This window comes from Moschus berezovskii, chromosome 9, assembly GCF_049115385.1.
Source record: "Moschus berezovskii isolate FMDL1 chromosome 9, NW_MosBer_1.0, whole genome shotgun sequence".
NCBI classification, from domain to species: domain Eukaryota; kingdom Metazoa; phylum Chordata; class Mammalia; order Artiodactyla; family Moschidae; genus Moschus; species Moschus berezovskii.
Genome location: NC_142468.1, coordinates 98,440,028 through 98,464,987, shown reverse-complemented (window position 1 = coordinate 98,464,987; position 24,960 = coordinate 98,440,028). Strand labels below are relative to the sequence as shown.

The 24,960-nt window shown below is 44.1% G+C and overlaps 1 gene segment (V, D, J or C); it reads left to right on the top strand.

Moving 5' to 3' along the window:
* The first annotated feature begins 953 nt into the window (after positions 1-953).
* Positions 954-4,523, top strand: LOC129563478 (T cell receptor alpha variable 18-like). The segment is given in 3 exon segments: positions 954-1,192; positions 1,325-1,623; positions 4,161-4,523. Coding segments are annotated over 3 exon segments (363 nt in total).
* Positions 4,524-24,960: the final 20,437 nt, after the last annotated feature.

Sequence of the window (24,960 nt, the reverse complement as noted above, 5' to 3'; positions counted from 1 at the left end):
AATTGAATTAAAACAACCAAGTGACAAGAAGTAAAATGAGAGTGATTGTGTTTCAAGAACCAGGTTACCTAAGTAAGGTCACCTGTCCCTCATGAGGCTAAAAGTGTGAGGTTGCTGTCATCCAAGGACGGTCCAACTCCCCTCCACTCTCCCCCCAACCCCTGCCTTGATCTTATCTCTCTCTCTCTCGTCAACATCCCTCCTCTCTGGTTCAGAGGTCCACAAGTTTTAGGTATTTCAGGATCTCCAATCTCCTATATGTCTCAATCCCACAGTGAGACAGCTGCACTATTTGTGGTAAATCCCTCATGCACTGGTGCCTGGAAGCTGCCTCCATGAGGTAAGCTGGGCAAGGTTAGTGCTCATCGCATCTGTCTTCCTTATCTCTGTGCCACCTTTGTTCAAGGTCCAAAAACAGTTTTCCAGTTGGAAGATCAACTCTATCATTATCAGTGAAAAAGAAGTTATGTATTTTATTTTATAGTGTTTTACAAATATGTCATTCCATGATAAATCAGGATGATAAACATCATTTAACTACACATGATTTGACAGCTGCCTTGGATAAAATTTTCTCCAGGCATGTTGACAGAGTCAGCATGAATATAATTACGTCAGAGAAATGACTTGGGGAGAGGAGGAAGCACTTTCCACACAGAGGGATCCTTCTCTGATCCATGGGAATGTTGGAGCCATATGCAAGGAAGAAACCTCTGACTATTCCATCTAGAAATTGTAACGGGGGTTTCTTGAGAAGCTAGAGAAACCTGTACCATGCAGAAAATTATGGAAGTAACAATAGAATATTTCCCTAAGCACGCTTATGTTTAGGACTCTCTTCTTAGGGTCTTGTCCCATTCTCCTGTTTGTACCCCACAAGCCATTATCAGGAGGAAAAGGTCAGACTCGACCGTGGTGCAATTTTCACGATGACCACCAGAGGGCGGGGCTTCCTTCAGATGAGGTTCCTCGTTGTAATCAGGAGCTGGTTTCACTTGCCAGCTTTGTAGCCACAAGACAGAATATTGCTGCAGTACAGAAAGGGGCTCTCCGTTTCTGAGTGAGGAGCTTCTGTAACATCCAGCTGGAGACTAGATTCGTTAGACGGGTGTATCCAGGGAACAAGGATCGTTTTCTTTTGTGAACATGAATTCTGCCACTCACTCAGTTCTTCTGATCATCTTAATATTCAGTAAGTAACATTTTATCCTAAATGTTAATGATTTTCCACTTTCTTACAATTATGGGTAAGTTTTATTTTTCTTCTCTGACTGAAAATTCCTCTCCTGTACATTTCTCTGATAACAAAGTGATTTTCTTGTAGGAGGGACCAATGGTGACGCAGTGAACCAGACAGAAGGCCTAGTGACCGTCTCAGAGGGGGCTCTCATGACCCTGAACTGCACTTACCAGACTGCTGATTCGGCTCCCTCTCTTTTCTGGTACGTCCAGCATCTCAACAAAGGCCTTCAACTCCTCCTGAAGGGCTTAACAGCTGACAAGAAGGTTGAGCATGAAGGTTTTCAGGCCACTCTTGTTAAGAGAGACAGCTCCTTCCACCTGCAGAAACGGGCAGTGCAGGCGTCAGACTGGGCTGTGTACTACTGTGCTCTGAGTGACACGGTGAGAGAGGGCTGCAGGGGAGCTGAGCGCAAACCCAGAGTGCGGATGGGGCTCTGCTGTGGGCAGCCCTGGGAGGGGCTGTTATTTCTCTCTCCAAGGTACTGTCAGAGCACTTCCAGCTCTGCTCCTCAGAGCCAAGGACCTTTGAATTCTTGGATTGCCCTACAGAGAGGACTCTGGGGCAGGACAGTTCAAAAAAGAACCTCCGAGCTTTTCTCCAGAAATGCCTGTTTTCATCCCATCCACACCCCCCAGACGGCATAGAATCCCTTAAAGTGACATTAACTCTTCAATGACAATTCAGATTATATATGCTGAAGTATTTCACAATGTGTTAGTGAAAATTCCAGGGCACATTCTTGATGGATGACTGTGTGATCTGGAGGCTAGTCTCTGGTTTTAAAATTCAGGCCAAGATTGTGTATCCTGCTGATTTTCACCTGCAGACACTCCATCTTCAGGGACTGGAGCATTATTCTCTCTTTCCTTGACTTTTCCATCCCTTCTGGTGGCTCCAGAAATGCTGCTGCCTAAGTAAGTTCCAAGAGGAGAGTTTCTGACAAGATATTCCTTCTGTCAGTGGCCCTGTGCATCAGAGCAGCCCACTCTGTAAATATTGCAGTGTTGTGTGTATTGTTTGTATTCAAACTGGGTACAGGATATTCTCTTTGCTAGTAGCCTGATCTCAGGGAAATGAATGCCAAAGAATGTTCAAATTAGCATACAATTGCACTCATTTCACATGTTAGCAAGATTATGCTCAAAATCCTTCAAGCTATGCTTCAGCAGTACATGAACCAAGAATTTCCGTTGTAGAAGCTGGGTTTACAAAAGGCAGAGGAACCAGAGCAGATCCAATCTGCTGGATCACAGAAAAAGCAAGTGAATAAAAAAAAACCTTTTGCTTCACTGACTACGCTGAAGCCTTTAACTGTGTGGATCACAATAAACTGTGGAGAATTCTTAAAGAAATGGGGATACCCAAGGAATTGTATGCAGGACAAGAAGCAACAGTTAGTACTAGACATGGAACAATGGACTGGTTCAAAATTGGGAAAGGAGTACATAAGGCTATATATTGTCACCCTGATTATTTAACTTGCGTGGAATACATCATGTAAATGCAGGGCTAGATGACTCATATACTGGAATCAAGATTGCCAGGAGAAATATCAACAACCTCAGATATGTGTATGACACCACTCTGATGGCAGAAAGACAAGAGAAACTAAAGAACCTCTTGATGCAGGTGAAAGAGGAGAGTGAAAAGCTGGATTAAAACTCAATAATAAAAAAGACTATGATTATGGCATCTGGTCCCATTACTTTATGGCAAATAGATGGGGAAAATGTGGAAACAGTGACAGATTTAATTATCTTGGGCTTCAAAATCACTGCAAATGGTGACTGTAGCCATGAAATTAAAAGATACTTGCTCCTTGGAAGAAAAGCTATGACCACCCTAGACAGCATATTAAAAAGCAGAGATATTACTTTACCGACAAAGGTCCATATATTCAGAGGTATGGTTTTCCCAGTAATCATGTATGGATGTAACAGTTGGACTATAAAGAAGGCTGAGTGCCAAAGAATTGATGTGTTCTAGCTGTTGTGTTGGAGAAGACTCTTGAGAGCCTCTTGGACTGCAAGGAGATTGAAGAAGTCAATCATAAAGGATATCAACCCTGAATATTCATTGGTAGGAACGATGCTGAAGCTGAAGTTCCAATATTTTGGCCACCTGATGAGAAGAACCGATTCACTGGAGAAGACCCTGATGCTGGGAAAGATTGAGGGCCAGAGGATAAGGAGGTGACAGAGGATAAGATGGTTGGATGGCATCATTGACTCAATGGACATGAGTTTAGCAAACTCTGGGAGAAGGTAAAGGACAGGGAAGGACACCCAGCACCTGCAATGTTTAGAGTGAGCTGCTCTGATCCTCAGGGCCCTTCAGAAGGAATGTCTTGTCAGGAAGCTCCCCTCTTGGAACTTACTTAGGCAGCAGCATTTCTGGAGCAATCACAAGGGATGGAAGAGTCAAGAAGAGAGAATAAAGCTCCCGGTGTGCTGCTGTTCACGGGGTCGTAAGGAGTCAGACGTGACCTCAGGACTGAACAGCAGCAAAAACGGAAAATTAATTCATTCAATCAGTCATATTTCAACCACGTGGAAAAAGTGCTTATGTACTCTTACAATAAGATATTTGGCAGGAGAGTGAGCTTTTCGCCTCCTCAAGAAACTAGAAGAAAGTATCACCCACTCCCAAAGCAGGAACATCTCCCCACTCCTCTGCTCATGAGCAGGAATGTGGAGCCACTTTGGTCACTGCTCTGAGTCTCTGATACAATAATGTCCATTGCACAGGGAGTCCCCTGTGCATCTCTGCAGGCTGAACTCCTGTTTGCAACTTCAAGGACCAGACTTTCTGATAGGAGAGTGGTGGGTACAACAAGTGGGAAGAGAGTATGTTTTCCTGTTGGGCAGTCTGTGAGATTGGCCAGAATACTGAATCATTGTCATTTCATAGTTTATAGGCCTGCGTGAGGTGCTAAGTGGTTTCTGACTCTTTGCGACCCCGTGGACTGTAGCCCACCAGGCTCCTCTGTCCATGGAATTTTCCAGGCAAGAATACTGGAATAGGTTGCTATTCCCTTCTCCAGGGGATCTTTCTGACCCAAGGAATGAACCCTCATCTCCTCAATTGGCAGGCAGATTCTTTATCACTTAGCACCTGGGAAGCCCAGTGTATTGGCACAACTACTTAAATGCAGAGTTTAATAGTTGTAATAGTCTTCTGGTCTTGGCAGATGTAGTCACCATCATCACAGGTGAATCTGGACACCCCCTGAAGGTAACACTCCTTCCTCCCTAACATCCTAGAGTCCTGCACACTGGGAGCTTGCCACCTGTGCACTGGGGGGTCAGCATGTTAATAAATAGGCCTAGAAATGGAGAGGGAGATGAAGGAACAAAAGTAAATCTTAATGGTGGGGAAATAAAGTATTCTGGCCGGTTTTATTCATCTGGTGGTAACTGTATCAGTTCTCATTTTTCGTCCGATCCTTCATTCATGTATTGGGGTCCAGGACAGCGGGAGCACAGACAGGGCATAGGATTATTTTTTTCCTGCTTACCTGCTCCTCAATCATCTGAAAGCAATTTGAGGTAGGAATTGTGTCTGATTTTGGTTTCCACATTGTAGACAACCCTGTAAACTTCCAGAATGAATGCTGGAGCCTAGGAAGTCCTGAAAATGCACAAGAGTTTAAGAGCATCTAGGTGATCTGCTGAGCCAGAGAGTCTTATCAGCATGATAACTTCAACTCAAGATTATAATTTTAGGGGGAGCGTTGGTTCAGTGACTGGGACTCAGCACTCACATTGCGGGAGGCCTAGTTTCGATCTCTGGTCAGGGAATTAATCCCACACGCTTAAACTAAGACCCGGCACAGACTAAAACAAAACAAGCAAAAATAAAGGCTTAGCAAACAGATGTGCATTAAAAATGATCCCAGTTTTGTTAAGAACTTACAAAGTTCATTTTAACTGTTGAGAAAATATCAGTAGGTGAAAAAGACACCTTTGAAGAACTCTGTTTTTGAGTTCAGCTGACTTAGTTAACAGCCGTTGTTACTGGATTGACAACATTGAGAACCCGTGTAAGGCAACCTCACAGCTGTCTGCAGCCACAAAGTCCCCAAGCCTTAACATGGTTTATGTCACCAAAGAACAATGTTTTGACTTCTTACCATATTAGAGCTAGACTTGCATAAAGTAAACTCAATCCTAGAGAAAAGAACAAGCTATGAAATGTCCCCATTAAATATTTCGCTGGGTTCACTTCACTAGCACAAATATGGCACAAGAAACTATGCAAACAGGCTGACAGACACTAAGCAAACAGTTCTTTCCATTGGGATTACTGAATCCTAAATAAATAAACAGAAGACAGCTAAATACCACACACATGCCTCTGGAATGAAGAGCGCCTGGCTAACATATTAAGCATCTAAACGTGGCATTCTGAAAAAAATGCTTAGTTGCATTAAAGCAAGAATGTGACAAGAGGTAAAAAGAGGTTTCAAGAACCAGGTTACCTAAGTAAGGTCACCTGTCCCTCATGAGGCTAAAGGTGTGAGGTTGCTGTCATCCAAGGATGGTCCATCTCCCCCCAACCCCTGCCTTGATCTTATCTCTCTCTCTCTTTTTTGTCAACATCCCTCCTCTCTGGTACAGAGGTCCACAAGTTTTAGGTATTTCAGGATCTCCGATCTCCTATCTGTCTCAATCCCACAGTGAGACAGCTGCACTATTTTTGGTAAATCCCTCAGGCACTGGTGCCTGGAAGCTGCCTCCATGAGGTAAGCTGGGCAAGGTTAGTGCCCATCGCATCTGTTTTCTTTATCTCTGTGCCACCTGATGTTCAAGGTCCAAAAATAGTTTTCCAGTTGGAAGATCAACTCTACCATTATCAGTGAAAAAGAAGGCACGTATTTTACTTTTATTCTGTTTTACAAATCAATCATTCCATGATAAATCAGGATAATTACCTTATCATTTAACTACAAATTATTTGACACCTGCCTTAGATAAAATTTTCTCAGAGGCATGTTGACAGAGTCAGCATGAATATAACTACTTCACAGAAATGACTTGAGGAGAGGAGGAAGCACTTTCCACACAGAGGGATCCTTCTCTGACTCATGGGAATCTTGGAGCCATACGCAAGGAGGAAACCTCTGACTATTCCATCTAGAAGTGTAACTGGGGTTTCTTGAGAAGCTAGAGAAACCTGTACCATGCAGAAAATTATGGAAGTAATAATAGACTATTTCCCTAAGCACGCTTGTGTTTAGGACTCTCTTCTTAGGGTCCTGTCCCATTCTCCTGTTTGTACCCCTCAAGCTATTATCAGGAGTAGGTCAGACCGACTGCAGTGCAATTTTCACGATGACCACCAGAGGGCGGGGCTTCCTTCAGATGCGGTTCCTCGTTGTACTCAGGAGCTGGTTTCACTTGCCAGCTTTGTCGCCGCAAGACAGAATATTGCTGCAGTACAGAAAGGGGCTCTCCGTTTCTGAGTGAGGAGCTTCTGTAACATCCAGCTGGAGACTAGATTCGTTAGACGGGTGTATCCAGGGAACAAGGATCGTTTTCTTTTGTGAACATGCATTCTGCCATTCACTCAATTCTTCTGATCATCTTACTATTCAGTAAGTAATATTTTATTCTAAATGTTAATGATTTTTCACTTTCTTACAATTATGGGTAAGTTTTATTTTTCTTCTCTGACTGAAAACTCCTCTCCTGTACATTTCTCTGATAACAAAGTGATTTTCTTGTAGGAGGGGCCAATGGTGACGCAGTGAACCAGACAGAAGGCCTAGTGACCGTCTCAGAGGGGGCTCTCATGACCCTGAACTGCACTTACCAGACCACATTTTCAAATTCCTATCTTTTCTGGTACGTCCAGCATGTCAACAGAGCTCCTCAACTCCTCCTGAAGGGCTTAACAGCTGACAAGAAGGTCGAGCATGAAGGTTTTCAGGCCACTCTTGTTAGGAGAGACAGCTCCTTCCACCTGCAGAAACGGGCAGTGCAGGCGTCAGACTCGGCTGTGTACTTCTGTGCTCTGAGTGACACGGTGAGAGAGGGCTGCAGGGGAGCTGAGCGCAAACCCAGAGTGCGGATGGGGCTCTGCTGTGGGCAGCCCTGGGAGGGGCTGTTATTTCTCTCTCCAAGGTACTGTCAGAGCACTTCCAGCTCTGCTCCTCAGAGCCAAGGACCTTTGAATTCTTGGATTGCCCTACAGAGAGGACTCTGGGGCAGGACAGTTCAAAAAAGAACCTCCGAGCTTTTCTCCAGAAATGCCTGTTTTCATCCCATCCACACCCCCCAGACGGCATAGAATCCCTTAAAGTGACATTAACTCTTCAATGACAATTCAGATTATATATGCTGAAGTATTTCACAATGTGTTAGTGAAAATTCCAGGGCACATTCTTGATGGATGACTGTGTGATCTGGAGGCTAGTCTCTGGTTTTAAAATTCAGGCCAAGATTGTGTATCCTGCTGATTTTCACCTGCAGACACTCCATCTTCATGGAGTGGAGCATTATTCTCTCTTTCCTTGACTTTTCCATCCCTTCTGGTGGCTCCAGAAATGCTGCTGCCTAAGTAAGTTCCAAGAGGAGAGTTTCTGACAAGATATTCCTTCTGTCAGTGGCCCTGTGCATCAGAGCAGCCCACTCTGTAAATATTGCAGTGTTGTGTGTATTGTTTGTATTCAAACTGGGTACAGGATATTCTCTTTGCTAGTAGCCTGATCTCAGGGAAATGAATGCCAAAGAATGTTCAAATTAGCATACAATTGCACTCATTTCACATGTTAGCAAGATTATGCTCAAAATCCTTCAAGCTATGCTTCAGCAGTACATGAACCAAGAATTTCCGTTGTAGAAGCTGGGTTTACAAAAGGCAGAGGAACCAGAGCAGATCCAATCTGCTGGATCACAGAAAAAGCAAGTGAATAAAAAAAAACCTTTTGCTTCACTGACTACGCTGAAGCCTTTAACTGTGTGGATCACAATAAACTGTGGAGAATTCTTAAAGAAATGGGGATACCCAAGGAATTGTATGCAGGACAAGAAGCAACAGTTAGTACTAGACATGGAACAATGGACTGGTTCAAAATTGGGAAAGGAGTACATAAGGCTATATATTGTCACCCTGATTATTTAACTTGCGTGGAATACATCATGTAAATGCAGGGCTAGATGACTCATATACTGGAATCAAGATTGCCAGGAGAAATATCAACAACCTCAGATATGTGTATGACACCACTCTGATGGCAGAAAGACAAGAGAAACTAAAGAACCTCTTGATGCAGGTGAAAGAGGAGAGTGAAAAGCTGGATTAAAACTCAATAATAAAAAAGACTATGATTATGGCATCTGGTCCCATTACTTTATGGCAAATAGATGGGGAAAATGTGGAAACAGTGACAGATTTAATTATCTTGGGCTTCAAAATCACTGCAAATGGTGACTGTAGCCATGAAATTAAAAGATACTTGCTCCTTGGAAGAAAAGCTATGACCACCCTAGACAGCATATTAAAAAGCAGAGATATTACTTTACCGACAAAGGTCCATATATTCAGAGGTATGGTTTTCCCAGTAATCATGTATGGATGTAACAGTTGGACTATAAAGAAGGCTGAGTGCCAAAGAATTGATGTGTTCTAGCTGTTGTGTTGGAGAAGACTCTTGAGAGCCTCTTGGACTGCAAGGAGATTGAAGAAGTCAATCATAAAGGATATCAACCCTGAATATTCATTGGTAGGAACGATGCTGAAGCTGAAGTTCCAATATTTTGGCCACCTGATGAGAAGAACCGATTCACTGGAGAAGACCCTGATGCTGGGAAAGATTGAGGGCCAGAGGATAAGGAGGTGACAGAGGATAAGATGGTTGGATGGCATCATTGACTCAATGGACATGAGTTTAGCAAACTCTGGGAGAAGGTAAAGGACAGGGAAGGACACCCAGCACCTGCAATGTTTAGAGTGAGCTGCTCTGATCCTCAGGGCCCTTCAGAAGGAATGTCTTGTCAGGAAGCTCCCCTCTTGGAACTTACTTAGGCAGCAGCATTTCTGGAGCAATCACAAGGGATGGAAGAGTCAAGAAGAGAGAATAAAGCTCCCGGTGTGCTGCTGTTCACGGGGTCGTAAGGAGTCAGACGTGACCTCAGGACTGAACAGCAGCAAAAACGGAAAATTAATTCATTCAATCAGTCATATTTCAACCACGTGGAAAAAGTGCTTATGTACTCTTACAATAAGATATTTGGCAGGAGAGTGAGCTTTTCGCCTCCTCAAGAAACTAGAAGAAAGTATCACCCACTCCCAAAGCAGGAACATCTCCCCACTCCTCTGCTCATGAGCAGGAATGTGGAGCCACTTTGGTCACTGCTCTGAGTCTCTGATACAATAATGTCCATTGCACAGGGAGTCCCCTGTGCATCTCTGCAGGCTGAACTCCTGTTTGCAACTTCAAGGACCAGACTTTCTGATAGGAGAGTGGTGGGTACAACAAGTGGGAAGAGAGTATGTTTTCCTGTTGGGCAGTCTGTGAGATTGGCCAGAATACTGAATCATTGTCATTTCATAGTTTATAGGCCTGCGTGAGGTGCTAAGTGGTTTCTGACTCTTTGCGACCCCGTGGACTGTAGCCCACCAGGCTCCTCTGTCCATGGAATTTTCCAGGCAAGAATACTGGAATAGGTTGCTATTCCCTTCTCCAGGGGATCTTTCTGACCCAAGGAATGAACCCTCATCTCCTCAATTGGCAGGCAGATTCTTTATCACTTAGCACCTGGGAAGCCCAGTGTATTGGCACAACTACTTAAATGCAGAGTTTAATAGTTGTAATAGTCTTCTGGTCTTGGCAGATGTAGTCACCATCATCACAGGTGAATCTGGACACCCCCTGAAGGTAACACTCCTTCCTCCCTAACATCCTAGAGTCCTGCACACTGGGAGCTTGCCACCTGTGCACTGGGGGGTCAGCATGTTAATAAATAGGCCTAGAAATGGAGAGGGAGATGAAGGAACAAAAGTAAATCTTAATGGTGGGGAAATAAAGTATTCTGGCCGGTTTTATTCATCTGGTGGTAACTGTATCAGTTCTCATTTTTCGTCCGATCCTTCATTCATGTATTGGGGTCCAGGACAGCGGGAGCACAGACAGGGCATAGGATTATTTTTTTCCTGCTTACCTGCTCCTCAATCATCTGAAAGCAATTTGAGGTAGGAATTGTGTCTGATTTTGGTTTCCACATTGTAGACAACCCTGTAAACTTCCAGAATGAATGCTGGAGCCTAGGAAGTCCTGAAAATGCACAAGAGTTTAAGAGCATCTAGGTGATCTGCTGAGCCAGAGAGTCTTATCAGCATGATAACTTCAACTCAAGATTATAATTTTAGGGGGAGCGTTGGTTCAGTGACTGGGACTCAGCACTCACATTGCGGGAGGCCTAGTTTCGATCTCTGGTCAGGGAATTAATCCCACACGCTTAAACTAAGACCCGGCACAGACTAAAACAAAACAAGCAAAAATAAAGGCTTAGCAAACAGATGTGCATTAAAAATGATCCCAGTTTTGTTAAGAACTTACAAAGTTCATTTTAACTGTTGAGAAAATATCAGTAGGTGAAAAAGACACCTTTGAAGAACTCTGTTTTTGAGTTCAGCTGACTTAGTTAACAGCCGTTGTTACTGGATTGACAACATTGAGAACCCGTGTAAGGCAACCTCACAGCTGTCTGCAGCCACAAAGTCCCCAAGCCTTAACATGGTTTATGTCACCAAAGAACAATGTTTTGACTTCTTACCATATTAGAGCTAGACTTGCATAAAGTAAACTCAATCCTAGAGAAAAGAACAAGCTATGAAATGTCCCCATTAAATATTTCGCTGGGTTCACTTCACTAGCACAAATATGGCACAAGAAACTATGCAAACAGGCTGACAGACACTAAGCAAACAGTTCTTTCCATTGGGATTACTGAATCCTAAATAAATAAACAGAAGACAGCTAAATACCACACACATGCCTCTGGAATGAAGAGCGCCTGGCTAACATATTAAGCATCTAAACGTGGCATTCTGAAAAAAATGCTTAGTTGCATTAAAGCAAGAATGTGACAAGAGGTAAAAAGAGGTTTCAAGAACCAGGTTACCTAAGTAAGGTCACCTGTCCCTCATGAGGCTAAAGGTGTGAGGTTGCTGTCATCCAAGGATGGTCCATCTCCCCCCAACCCCTGCCTTGATCTTATCTCTCTCTCTCTTTTTTGTCAACATCCCTCCTCTCTGGTACAGAGGTCCACAAGTTTTAGGTATTTCAGGATCTCCGATCTCCTATCTGTCTCAATCCCACAGTGAGACAGCTGCACTATTTTTGGTAAATCCCTCAGGCACTGGTGCCTGGAAGCTGCCTCCATGAGGTAAGCTGGGCAAGGTTAGTGCCCATCGCATCTGTTTTCTTTATCTCTGTGCCACCTGATGTTCAAGGTCCAAAAATAGTTTTCCAGTTGGAAGATCAACTCTACCATTATCAGTGAAAAAGAAGGCACGTATTTTACTTTTATTCTGTTTTACAAATCAATCATTCCATGATAAATCAGGATAATTACCTTATCATTTAACTACAAATTATTTGACACCTGCCTTAGATAAAATTTTCTCAGAGGCATGTTGACAGAGTCAGCATGAATATAACTACTTCACAGAAATGACTTGAGGAGAGGAGGAAGCACTTTCCACACAGAGGGATCCTCCTCTGACTCATGGGAATCTTGGAGCCATACGCAAGGAGGAAACCTCTGACTATTCCATCTAGAAGTGTAACTGGGGTTTCTTGAGAAGCTAGAGAAACCTGTACCATGCAGAAAATTATGGAAGTAATAATAGACTATTTCCCTAAGCACGCTTGTGTTTAGGACTCTCTTCTTAGGGTCCTGTCCCATTCTCCTGTTTGTACCCCTCAAGCTATTATCAGGAGTAGGTCAGACCGACTGCAGTGCAATTTTCACGATGACCACCAGAGGGCGGGGCTTCCTTCAGATGCGGTTCCTCGTTGTACTCAGGAGCTGGTTTCACTTGCCAGCTTTGTAGCCACAAGACAGAATATTGCTGCAGTACAGAAAGGGGCTCTCCGTTTCTGAGTGAGGAGCTTCTGTAACATCCAGCTGGAGACTAGATTCGTTAGACGGGTGTATCCAGGGAACAAGGATCGTTTTCTTTTGTGAACATGCATTCTGCCATTCACTCAATTCTTCTGATCATCTTACTATTCAGTAAGTAATATTTTATTCTAAATGTTAATGATTTTTCACTTTCTTACAATTATGGGTAAGTTTTATTTTTCTTCTCTGACTGAAAACTCCTCTCCTGTACATTTCTCTGATAACAAAGTGATTTTCTTGTAGGAGGGGCCAATGGTGACGCAGTGAACCAGACAGAAGGCCTAGTGACCGTCTCAGAGGGGGCTCTCATGACCCTGAACTGCACTTACCAGACCACATTTTCAAATTCCTATCTTTTCTGGTACGTCCAGCATGTCAACAGAGCTCCTCAACTCCTCCTGAAGGGCTTAACAGCTGACAAGAAGGTCGAGCATGAAGGTTTTCAGGCCACTCTTGTTAGGAGAGACAGCTCCTTCCACCTGCAGAAACGGGCAGTGCAGGCGTCAGACTCGGCTGTGTACTTCTGTGCTCTGAGTGACACGGTGAGAGAGGGCTGCAGGGGAGCTGAGCGCAAACCCAGAGTGCGGATGGGGCTCTGCTGTGGGCAGCCCTGGGAGGGGCTGTTATTTCTCTCTCCAAGGTACTGTCAGAGCACTTCCAGCTCTGCTCCTCAGAGCCAAGGACCTTTGAATTCTTGGATTGCCCTACAGAGAGGACTCTGGGGCAGGACAGTTCAAAAAAGAACCTCCGAGCTTTTCTCCAGAAATGCCTGTTTTCATCCCATCCACACCCCCCAGACGGCATAGAATCCCTTAAAGTGACATTAACTCTTCAATGACAATTCAGATTATATATGCTGAAGTATTTCACAATGTGTTAGTGAAAATTCCAGGGCACATTCTTGACGGATGACTGTGTGATCTGGAGTCTAGTCTCTGGTTTTAAAATTCAGGCCAAGATTGTGTATCCTGCTGATTTTCACCTGCAGACACTCATCTTCATGGAGTGGAGCATTATTCTCTCTTTCCTTGACTTTTCCATCCCTTCTGGTGGCTCCAGAAATGCTGCTGCCTAAGTAAGTTCCAAGAGGAGAGTTTCTGACAAGATATTCCTTCTGTCAGTGGCCCTGTGCATCAGAGCAGCCCACTCTGTAAATATTGCAGTGTTGTGTGTATTGTTTGTATTCAAACTGGGTACAGGATATTCTCTTTGCTAGTAGCCTGATCTCAGGGAAATGAATGCCAAAGAATGTTCAAATTAGCATACAATTGCACTCATTTCACATGTTAGCAAGATTATGCTCAAAATCCTTCAAGCTATGCTTCAGCAGTACATGAACCAAGAATTTCCGTTGTAGAAGCTGGGTTTACAAAAGGCAGAGGAACCAGAGAAGATCCAATCTGCTGGATCACAGAAAAAGCAAGTGAATAAAAAAAAACTCCTTCTGCTTCATTGACTACGCTAAAGTCTTTGACTGTGTGGATCACAATAATCTGTGGAAAATTCTTAAAGAGATGGGGATACCCAAGGATCTTGTTTGCAGGACAAGAAGCAACAGTTAGTACTAGACATGAAACAATGGACTGGTTCAAAATAGGGAAAGGAGTACATCAAAGCTATATATTGTCACCCTGATTATTTGCCTTATACGTGGAATACATCATGTGAAATGCAGGGCTGGATGACTCATAAGCTGGAATCAAGATTGCCAGGAGGAATATCAACAACTTCAGATATGGGGATGATGCCACTCTGATGGCAGAAAGTTAAAAGAAACTAAAGAACCTCTTGATGCAGGTGAAAGAGGAGAGTGAAAAGCTGGATTAAAACTCAAGATTAAAAAAGACTAAGATTACAGCAACTGGTCCCATTACTTTATGGCAAATAGATGGGGAAAATGTGGAAACAGTGACAGATTTAATTATCTTGGGCTTCAAAATCACTGCAAATGGTGACTGCAGCCATGAAATTAAAAGATGCTTGCTCTTTGGAAGAAAAGTTATGACCAACATAGACAGCATACTAAAAAGCAGAGATATTACTTTACTGACACAGGTCCTTATATTCAGTGGTATGGTTTTCCCAGTAATCATGTATGGATGTGAGAGTTGGACCATAAAGATGGCTGAGTGCCAAAGAATTGATGCTTTCTAGCTGTGGTGTTGGAGTAGAGTCTTGAGAGTCCCTTGGACTGCAAAGAGATCAAACAAGTCAACCATAAATGATATCAACCCTATATATTCTTTAGTAGGACTGATGCTGAAGGTGAAGTTCCAATATTTTGGCCACCTGATGAGAAGAACCGATTCACTGGAGAAGACCCTGATGCTGGGAAAGATTGATGGCAAGAGGATAAGGAGGTGACTGAGGATAAGATGGTTGGATGGCATCACTGACTCAATGGACATGAGTTTAGCAAACTCTGGGAGAAGGTAAAGGACAGGGAAGGACACCCAGCACCTGCAATGTTTAGAGTGAGCTGCTCTGATCCTCAGGGCCCTTCAGAAGGAATGTCTTGTCAGGAAGCTCCCCTCTTGGAACTTACTAAGGCAGCAGCATTTCTGGAGCAATCACAAGGGATGGAAGAGTCAAGAAGAGAGAGAATAAAGCTGCTGGCTTGGTGCTGTTCATGGGGTCGTAAGGAGTCAGACATGATCTAGGGATTGAACAGCAACAAAAACGGGGAAAATGTACTCATCAATCAGTCATATTTCAGACACGTGGAAAAAGTACTTATGTATTTTTACAATAAGCTATCTTGGCAGCAGAGTGAGCTTTTCGCCTCCTCAAGAAACTAGGAGAAAGCATCACCCCCTCCCAAGGCAGGAGCATCTCCCCACTCCTCTGCTCATGAGCAAGAATGTGGAGCCACTTTGGTCACTGCTCTGTGTCTCTGATACAATCATGCCCATTGCACAGGGAGTCCCCTGTGCATCTCTGCAGGCTGAACTCCTGTCTGCAGCTGCGAGGACCAGACTTTCTGAAAGGAGAGTGGTGGGTATAACAGGTGGGAAGAGAGTATGTTTTCCTGCTGGGCCGTCTGTGAGATGTGGCCAGAATACTGAATCATTGGCATTTCATAAATTATAGGCCTGCGTGAGGTGCTAAGTGGTGTCTGACTCTTTGCGATCCTGTGGACTATAGCCTACCAGGCTCCTCTGTCCATGGAATTTTCCAGGCAAGAATACTGGAATAGGAATTCCCTACTCCAGGGGATCTTTCTGACCCAGGGATGAACCCTCATCTCCTCAACTGGAAGGCAGATTCTTTATCACTTAGCATCTGGGAAGCCCAGTGTATTGGCACAACTACTTAAATGCAGAGTTTAATAGTTTTAATAGTTTTCTGGTCTTGGAAGATGTAGTCACCATCATCACTTAGCGTGAATCTGGACACCCCCCTGAAGGTAAACACTGCTTTCCTCCCTAACATCCTAGAGTCCTGCACACTGGGAGCTTGCCACCTGTGCACTGGGGGGTCAACATGTTAATAAAGAGGCCTAGAAATGGAGAGGGAGATGAAAGAACAAAAATAAATCTTAACAGTGGGGAAATAAATGTATTCTAGCAGGTTTTATTTCCCTGATGAGAACTGTATCAGTTCTCTGCTTTTATCTGATCCCTCATTTCACGTACTGGGGGCCAGGCTAGTGGGAGGATTTTTTTTTTTTCCTTACCTGCTCCTCAATCAACTGAAAGCAATTTGAGGTAGGAATTGTGTGTGATTTTGGTTTCCATATTGTGACAACCTTGTAAATTTCCAGAATGAATGCTGGAGCCTAGGGAGTCCTGAAAATGCACAAGAGTTTAAGAGCATCTATGTGATCTGCTAAGCCAGAGAGTCTTACCAGCACGATAACTTCAACTCAAGATTCTAATTTTAGGTGGAGCATTGGTTCAGTGACTGGGACTCTGCACTCACATTGCAGGATGCCAGGGTTCGATCCCTGGTCAGGGAACTAGATCCCACAAGCCTAAACTAAGCCCCGGCACAGACAATAAAACATAAGAAGCAAAAAGAACAGCTCAGCAACAGATGTGCGTTAAAAACGACCTCAGATTTGGTAAGAACTAACATAGTTCATTTTAACTGGTGAGAAAATCTCAGTAGGTGAAAAAGGCACATTTGAAGAAGACTGTTCTTGAGTTCAGCTGACTTAGTCACAGCCATTGTTACTGGACTGACATTGAGAGCCCGTGTTTGGCAACTCACAGCTGTCTGCAGCCACAAAGTTCCCAAGCCTTAACATGGTTTATGTCACCAAAGAACAATGTTTTGACTTCTTATCATATTAGAGTTAGACTTTGCATAAAGTAAACCGAATCCTAGAGAAGAGAATAAGCTATGAAATGTCCCATTAAATCTTTTGCTGCATTCCTTTCACTAGCACAAATAATGGCACAAGAAACTATGCAAACAGGTGGACAGACACTAAGCAAACAGTTCTTTCCATTGATATTCCTGAATCCTTAATAAAACAAACAGAAGACAGCTAAATACCACACACATGCCTCTGGAATGAAGAGCGCCTGGCTAACATATTAAGCATCTAAACGTGGCATTCTGAAAAAAATACTTATTTGCATTAAAGCAAGAATGTGACAAGAGGTAAAAAGAGGTTTCAAGAACCAGGTTACCTAAGTAAGGTCACCTGTCCCTCATGAGGCGAAAGGTGTGAGGTTGCTGTCAGCCAAGGATGGTCCAACTCCCCTCCACTCTCCCCCCAACCCCTGCCTTGATCTTATCTCTCTCTTTCTTTTGTCAACATCCCTCCTCTCTGGTACAGAGGTCCACAAGTTTTAGGTATTTCAGGATCTCCGATCTCCTATCTGTCTCAATCCCACAGTGAGACAGCTGCACTATTTTTGGTAAATCCCTCATGCACTGGTGCCTGGAAGCTGCCTCCATGAGGTGAGCAAGGTTAGTGCTCATCGCATCTGTCTTCCTTATCTCTGTGCCACCTGATGTTCAAGGTCCAAAAATAGTTTTCCAGTTGGAAGATCAACTCTACCATTATCAGTGAAAAAGAAGGCACATATTTTACTTTTATTGTGTTTTAAAGATATATCAATCCATGATAAATCATGATAATAACCTTATCATTTAACTACACATTATTTGACATCTGCTGCTGCTGCTGCTGCTAAATCACTTCAGTCGTGTCCGACTCTGTGTGACCCCATAGATGGAAGCCCACCAGGCTCCCCCGTCCCTGGGATTCTCCAGGCAAGAACACTGGAGTGGGTTGCCATTTCCTTCTCCAATGTGTGAAAGTGGAAAGTGAAAAGTGAAAGTGAAGTCGCTCAGTCGTGTCCGACCCTTAGCGACCCCACGGACTGCAGCCTACCAGGCTCCTCCATCCATGGGATTTTCTAGGCAAATCTGCCTTAGATAAAATTTTCTCCACAGCATGTTGACAGAGTCAGCATGAATATAACTACTTCAGAGAAATGACTTGGGGAGAGGAGGAAGCACTTTCCACACAGAGGGATCCTTCTCTGACTCATGGGAATGTTGGAGCCATATGCAAGGAAGAAACCTCTGACTATTCCATCTAGAAATTGTAACGGGGGTTTCTTGAGAAGCTAGAGAAACCTGTACCATGCAGAAAATTATGGAAGTAACAATAGAATATTTCCCTAAGCACGCTTGTGTTTAGGACTCTCTTCTTAGGGTCCTGTCCCATTCTCCTGTTTGTACCTCCACAAGCTTTTATTAGGAGGAATAGGTCAGACCGACTGTAGTGCAATTTTCACGATGACCACCAGAGGGCGGGGCTTCCTTCAGATGAGGTTCCTCGTTGTAATCAGGAGCTGGTTTCACTTGCCAGCTTTGTAGCCACAAGACAGAATATTGCTGCAGTACAGAAAGGGGCTCTCCGTTTCTGAGTGAGGAGCTTCTGTAACATCCAGCTGGAGACTAGATTCGTTAGACGGGTGTATCCAGGGAACAAGGATCGTTTTCTTTGTGAACATGAATTCTGCCACTCACTCAGTTCTTCTGATCATCTTAATATTCAGTAAGTAACATTTTATCCTAAATGTTAATGATTTTCCACTTTCTTACAATTATGGGTAAGTTTTATTTTTCTTCTCTGACTGAAAGCTCGTCTCCTGTGCATTTCTCTGATAACAAAGTGATTTTCTTGTAGGAGGGACCAATGGTGACGCAGTGAACCAGACAGAAGGCCTAGTGACCGTCTCAGAGGGGGCTCTCATGACCCTGAACTGCACTTACCAGACTGCTGATTCGGCTCCCTATCTTTTCTGGTATGTCCAGCATCTCAACAGAGCTCCTCAACTCCTCCTGAAAGGCTTAACAGCAGACCAGAAGGTTGAGCATGAAGGTTTTCAGGCCACTCTCGTTAGGAGAGACAGCTCCTTCCACCTGCAGAAATGGGCAGTGCAGGCATCAGACTCGGCTGTGTACTACTGTGCTCTGAGTGACACGGTGAGAGAGGGCTGCAGGGGAGCTGAGCGCAAACCCAGAGTGCGGATGGGGCTCTGCTGTGGGCAGCCCTGGGAGGGGCTGTTGTTTCTCTCTCCAAGGTACTGTCAGAGCACTTCCAGCTCTGCTCCTCAGAGCCAAGGACTTATGAATTCTCGGGTTGCCCTACAGAGAGGAATCTGGCGCAGGACAGTGCAAAAAGGAACCTCTAAACTTTTCTCCAGAAATGCCTATTTTCATCCCACCACAACCCCCAGATGGCGTAGAATCCCTTAAAGTGACATTAACTCTTCAATGACAATTCAGATTATATATGCTGAAATATTTCACAATGTGTTGATGAAAATTCCAGGGCACATTCTTGCTGGATGACTGTGTGATCTGGAGGCTAGTCTCTGCTTTTAAAATTCAGGCCAAGATTGTGTATCCTGCTGAGTATTACCTGCAGACAGTCATCTTCAGGGAGTGGAGCATTATTCTCTCTTTCCTTGACTTTTCCATCCCTTCTGGTTGCTCCAGAAATGCTGCTGCCTAAGTAAGATCCGGGAGTTGGTGATGGGCAGGGAGGCCTGGCGTGCTGTGATTCATGGGGTCGCAAAGAGTCGGGCACGACTGAGCGACCGAACTGAACTGAAGTAAGATCCAGAAGGAGACTTCCTGATAGGATATTCCTTCTGTCAGTGGCCCCGTGGATCAGAGCAGCCCACTCTATAAATATTGCAGGTGTTATGTGTATTGTTTGTATTCAAACTATTACAGGATATTCTCTTTGCTAATAACCTCATCTCAGGGAAATGCATGCCAAAGAATGTTCAAATTATCTTACAGTTGCACTCATTTCACATGTTAGCAAGATTATGCTCAAAATACTTTAATCTATGCTTTAGCAGTACATGGTCCAAGAAGTTCAGATGTACAAGCTGAGTTTAGTAAAGGCAGAGGAACCTCAGGTCAAATTAGCAACACCCACTGGATAACAGAAAAAAGCAAGGGAATTAACAATATCTACTTCTGCTTCAATGACTATGCTAAAGCCATTGACTGTGTAGATCACAACAAACTGGAAAATTCTTAAAGAGATGGGGATACCCTAGAAACCTGTGTGCAGGACAAGAAGCAACAGTTAGTACTGGACATGGAGCAATGGACTTGTTCAAATTTAGGAAGGAGTTCGTCAACGCTATATATTGTCACCCTGCTTATTTAACTTATATGCAGAGTACACCATGCGAAATCCTGGGCTGGATGATTCATAAGCTGGAATCAAGATTGCCAGGAGAAATATGAACAACCTCAGATTTGCAGATGGTACCACTCTAATGGCAGAAAGTGAAGAGAAACTAAAGAGCCTTTGATGAGGGTAAAAGAGGAGAATGAAAACACTGGATTAAAACTCAACATTCAAAAAACTGAGATTATGGCATCCGGTCCCACCACTTTGTAGCAAATAGATGGGGGAAAAGTGGAAACAATGAGAGATTTTATTTTCTTGGGTTCCAAAGTCACTGCAGATGGTGACTGCAGTCATAAAATTAAAAGACTCTTGATCCTTGGAAGAAAAGACATGACAAATCTAGATAGTGTATTAAAAAGCAGAGACATTACTTTACTGACAAAGGTCCCTATAGTCAGAGGTATGATTTACCCAGTAATCATGTATGGATGTGAAAGTTGGACCATAAAGCAGGCTGAGAGCTGAAGAATTGATGCTTTTGAACTGTGGTGTTGGAGAAGATTCTTGAGAGTCTCTTGAACTGCAAGGTGATCAAAGCAGTCAGTCCTAAAGGAGATCAGTCCTGAATATTCATTGGAAGGACTGATGCTGAAACTGAAGCTCCAATTCTTTGGTCACCTGATGCGAAGAATCGATTCACTGGAGAAGACCCTGACGATGGGGAAGATTGAGGGCAAGAGGATAAGAAGGTGACAGAGGATAAGATGGTTGGATGGCATCACTGACTCATGGACATGAGTTTGAGCAAACTCTGGGAGATAGTGAAGGACAGGGAAGCCTGACGTGCTGCAGTTCCTGGGGTCGTAAAGAGTCAGACATGACCTAGGGACTGAACAACAGCAAAAGCAGGGAAAATTAATTCATCAGTCAGTCATATTTCAGACGTGGAAGAAGTATTCATGTACTCTTACAATAAGCTGTCTTGGAAGTGGAGTGGGCTTTTCACCTGCTCAAGAGACTAGGAGAAATTACCACCCACTCACCAAGCAGGAGCATCTCCACACTCCTCTGCTCGTGAGTGGGAATGCGGAGCCACTCTGTTCACTGCTCCGTGTCTCTGCTACAATCGTGCCCATTGCACAGTGTCCCCTCACCTTTTCAGGCTGCACTCCTGTCTGCAACGTCTGGGAGGAACAGACTTTCTGGAAGGACAGTGGTGGGCACAGCAGGTGGGAAGATATGTATGTTTTCCTGCTGGGCAGTCTGTGAGATGTGGCCAGAATGCTGAATCATTGTCATTTCATAATTTATAGGCATGTGTGTATTGTGTCTGGTGCTCAGTTGCTAAGTGGACTGGTTGGATCTCCTTGCAGTCCAAGGGACTCTTTGCAATCCTGTGGACTGTAGCCTGCCAGGCTCCTCTGTTCGTGGAATTTTCCAGGCAAGAATAATGGCGTGGGTTGCTATTTTCTTCTCCAGGGGATCTACCTGACCCAGGGATCAAACCCTCATCTCCTCAATTGGCAGGCAGATTCTTTATTGCTGAGCTACTGGGGAAGCCCAATTTATAGACACAACTACTTAAATGCAGAGTTTGGTAGTTATAGTACTTTTCTGGTCTTGGCAGATGTAGTCACCATCATCACTTAGGGTGAATCTGGACACCCACCTGAAGGTAAACACTGCCTTCCTCCCTAACATCCTAGAGTTCTGCACAGTGGGTGCTGGCCACCAGTGCACTGGGGGTTCAACATCTTAATAAAGAGGACATAGAAATGAAGAGGGAGATGAAAGAACAAAAATAAATCTTAAATTAAAAGACGCTTACTCCTTGGAAGGAAAGTTATGACCAACCTAGATAGCATATTAAAAAGCAGAGACATTACTTTGCCAACAAAGGTCTGTCTAGTCAAGGCTATGGTTTTTCCAGTGGTCATGTATGGAAGTGAGAGTTGGGCTGTGAAGAAAGCTGATTGCCGAAGAATTGATGCTTTTGAACTGTGGTGTTGGAGAAGACTCTTGAGAGTCCCTTGGACTGCAAGGAGATCCAACCAGTCCATTCTAAAGGAGATCAGTCCTGGGTGTTCATTGGAGGGACTGATGCTAAAGCTGAAACTCCAATACTTTGGCCACCTCATGCGAAGAGTTGACTCACTGGAAAAGACTCTGATGCTGGGAAGGATTGGGGGCGGGAGGAGAAGGGGACGACAGAGAATGAGATAGATGGATGGCATCACCGACTCGATGGACACAAGTTTGAGTGAACTCTGGGAGTTGTTGATGGACAGAGAGGCCTGGCGTGCTGTGATTCATGGGGTCGCAAAGAGTTGGACACGACTGAGTGACTGAACTGCACTGAACTGAACGGTGGGAAAAGACGTATTCTAGCAGGTTTCATTCCCCTGGTGGTAACTGCATCACTCTCTACTTCCAGTCTGATCCCTCATTTCACGTATGGGGGTCCAGGCTAGTGACAGTACAGACAGGGCATAGGGTTTTTTTTTTGGCTTACCTGCTTCTCAATCTGAGCGACTTCACTTTCACTTTTCACTTTCCACTTTCACACATTGGAGAAGGAAATGGCAACCCACTCCAGTGTTCTTGCCTGGAGAATCCCAGGGACGGGGGAGCCTGGTGGGCCTCCGTCTATCGGGTCACACAGAGTCGGACACGACTGAAGTGACTTAGCAGCAGCAGCAGCAGCAGCAGCTTCTCAATCAACTGAAAGAAATTTGAGATAGGAATTGTATCTGATTTTGGTTTCTACATTGTAGATAACCCTGTAAATTTCCAGAATGAATGCTGGAAGCTAGGGATTCTTGAAAATGCACAAGAGTTTAAGACAATCTAGGTGATCTGCTGAGCCAGAGATTCCTGCCAGCATGATAACTTCAACTCAAGATTCTAATTTTTGGTGGAGGGTTGGTTCAGCGAGTAGGACTCTACACTCACATTGCAGGAGGCCCAGGTTCGATCCTTGGTCAGGGAACTAGATCCCACACGCCTCAGCTAAGACCTGGCACAGACAAAAAACAAACAAAAAGAACCTGTATGCTGGACAAGAAGCAACAGTTAGTACTGCACATGGAACAATGGATTGGTTCAAAGTTTTAAACAGATGTGCATTTAAAAATGATACCAGTTTTGGTAAGAACTACCAAAATTTCATTTTAACTGGTGAGAAAATCTCTGTAGGTGAAAAAGGCACATTTGAAGAAGACTGTTCTTGAGTTCAACTGACTTAGTCACAGCCCTTGTTACTGGTTTGACAACTCTGCCCTGAGAGCCCATGTAAGGCAACCTCACAGCTGTCTGCAGCCACAATGTTCCCATGCCTTAAAATGGTTTATGCCAGCAAAGAACAATGGCAACAATTCTTACCATAATATAGGCAGACTTTGCATAAAATAAACCCCTATCCTAGAGAAAAGAACAAGCTATGAAATGACTCCATTAAATCTTCGGCTGGGTTCACTTCATTAGCACAAATAATTGCACCAGAAGCTAGACAAACAGGCTGACAGACACTGAGCAATCAGTTTTCCATTGAGATTCCTGAATCCCTAATAAAGCAAACAGAAGACAGATAAATACCACACACATGCCTCTTGAATGAAGAGGGCCTGGCTAATATATTAAGCATCTAAACTTGACATTCTAAAAAAAACAGTTGAATTAAAGCAAGAATGTGACAAGAGGTAAAAAGATGTTTCAAGAACCAGGTTACCTAAGTAAGGTCACCTGTCTCTCATGAGGGGAAAGGTGTAAGGTGGCTTGTCATCCAAGTAGGGTCTAGGGCCCCAGAGGAGGCCCCTTCAGGGAGGTTTACCAAACTCACTGAGTCTTCTCTCTTTAGTTACAGATCGGTACTCAGCCCAAGATTCACAGTGACTCCTCCCCCCACCGCTTTGCCCTCAGCTCTCCCCCTCTCTCTCTTTTGCCCACATCCCTGCTCTCTGGTCCACTGGTCCACAAATTTCTAGGATCCTCAGGATCCCCAGAATATCATTCCATCTCACAGTGAGACAGTTGGGCCATTTTTGTTAAATCCCTCATGCACTGGTGTCTAGAAGCTGCCTCCGTGAAGAAAGCTGGGTGATGTCCTGGCTCATCTCATCTGTTTTCCTTATGTCTACGCTACCTGATGTCCAAGATCCACAACTTGTTTCATATACTTTGTCCAGTTTTCTAGTTGGAAGGTCAACTTTACCTTTATCAGTAAAAAGAAGTAACAGCAATTAATATATTTATTTTACAAATATGTCATTTTATGATGGATAGGGGTAATAACCTGCTCATTCAACCATACATTAGATGAGATCTGCCTTAAATGATCTGGTGGATCAGATGTGTAAAGAGTCCACCTACAATGCGGGAGATGCAGGAGACTCTGGCTCAATCCCTGTGTTGGGAAGATTCCCTGGAGGAGGGCATGGCAAGCCACTCTAGTATTCTTGCCTGGAAAATCCCATGGATAGAGAAGCCTGGCAGTCTATAGTCTCTAGGGCCACAAAGAGTCAGACACAACTGAGCAACTGAGCAGAGCACCCTCAGGGATACTTACCTGGTCATTCAGTCACACATTATTTGAGACCTGACTTAGATAATGTTTCCAACATTGTGTAACATCCCAACGTTCCAAAAGCATGTTGGCTGTGTCTTGGGGATGAATAGAGCTAATTCAGGTGAAGGTCTTGGGGAGAGGAGGGAGCACTTTCCATGCAGAGGGGTCCTTTTCTGACCCATGGGAATCATGGAGACATATGTAAAGCAGAAACCCTCTGACTATTCCTCCTAAACATTGTTAACTGGCATTATTTGCAAAGCTAGTATTCTTGCCTGGAGAATCCCAGGGACAGAGGAGCCTGTGGGCTGTCGTCTGTGGGGTCGCACAGAGTCGGACGTGACTGAAGCGACTTAGCAGCAGCAGCAGAGATACACACAGAAAATAATGGATGTAATAA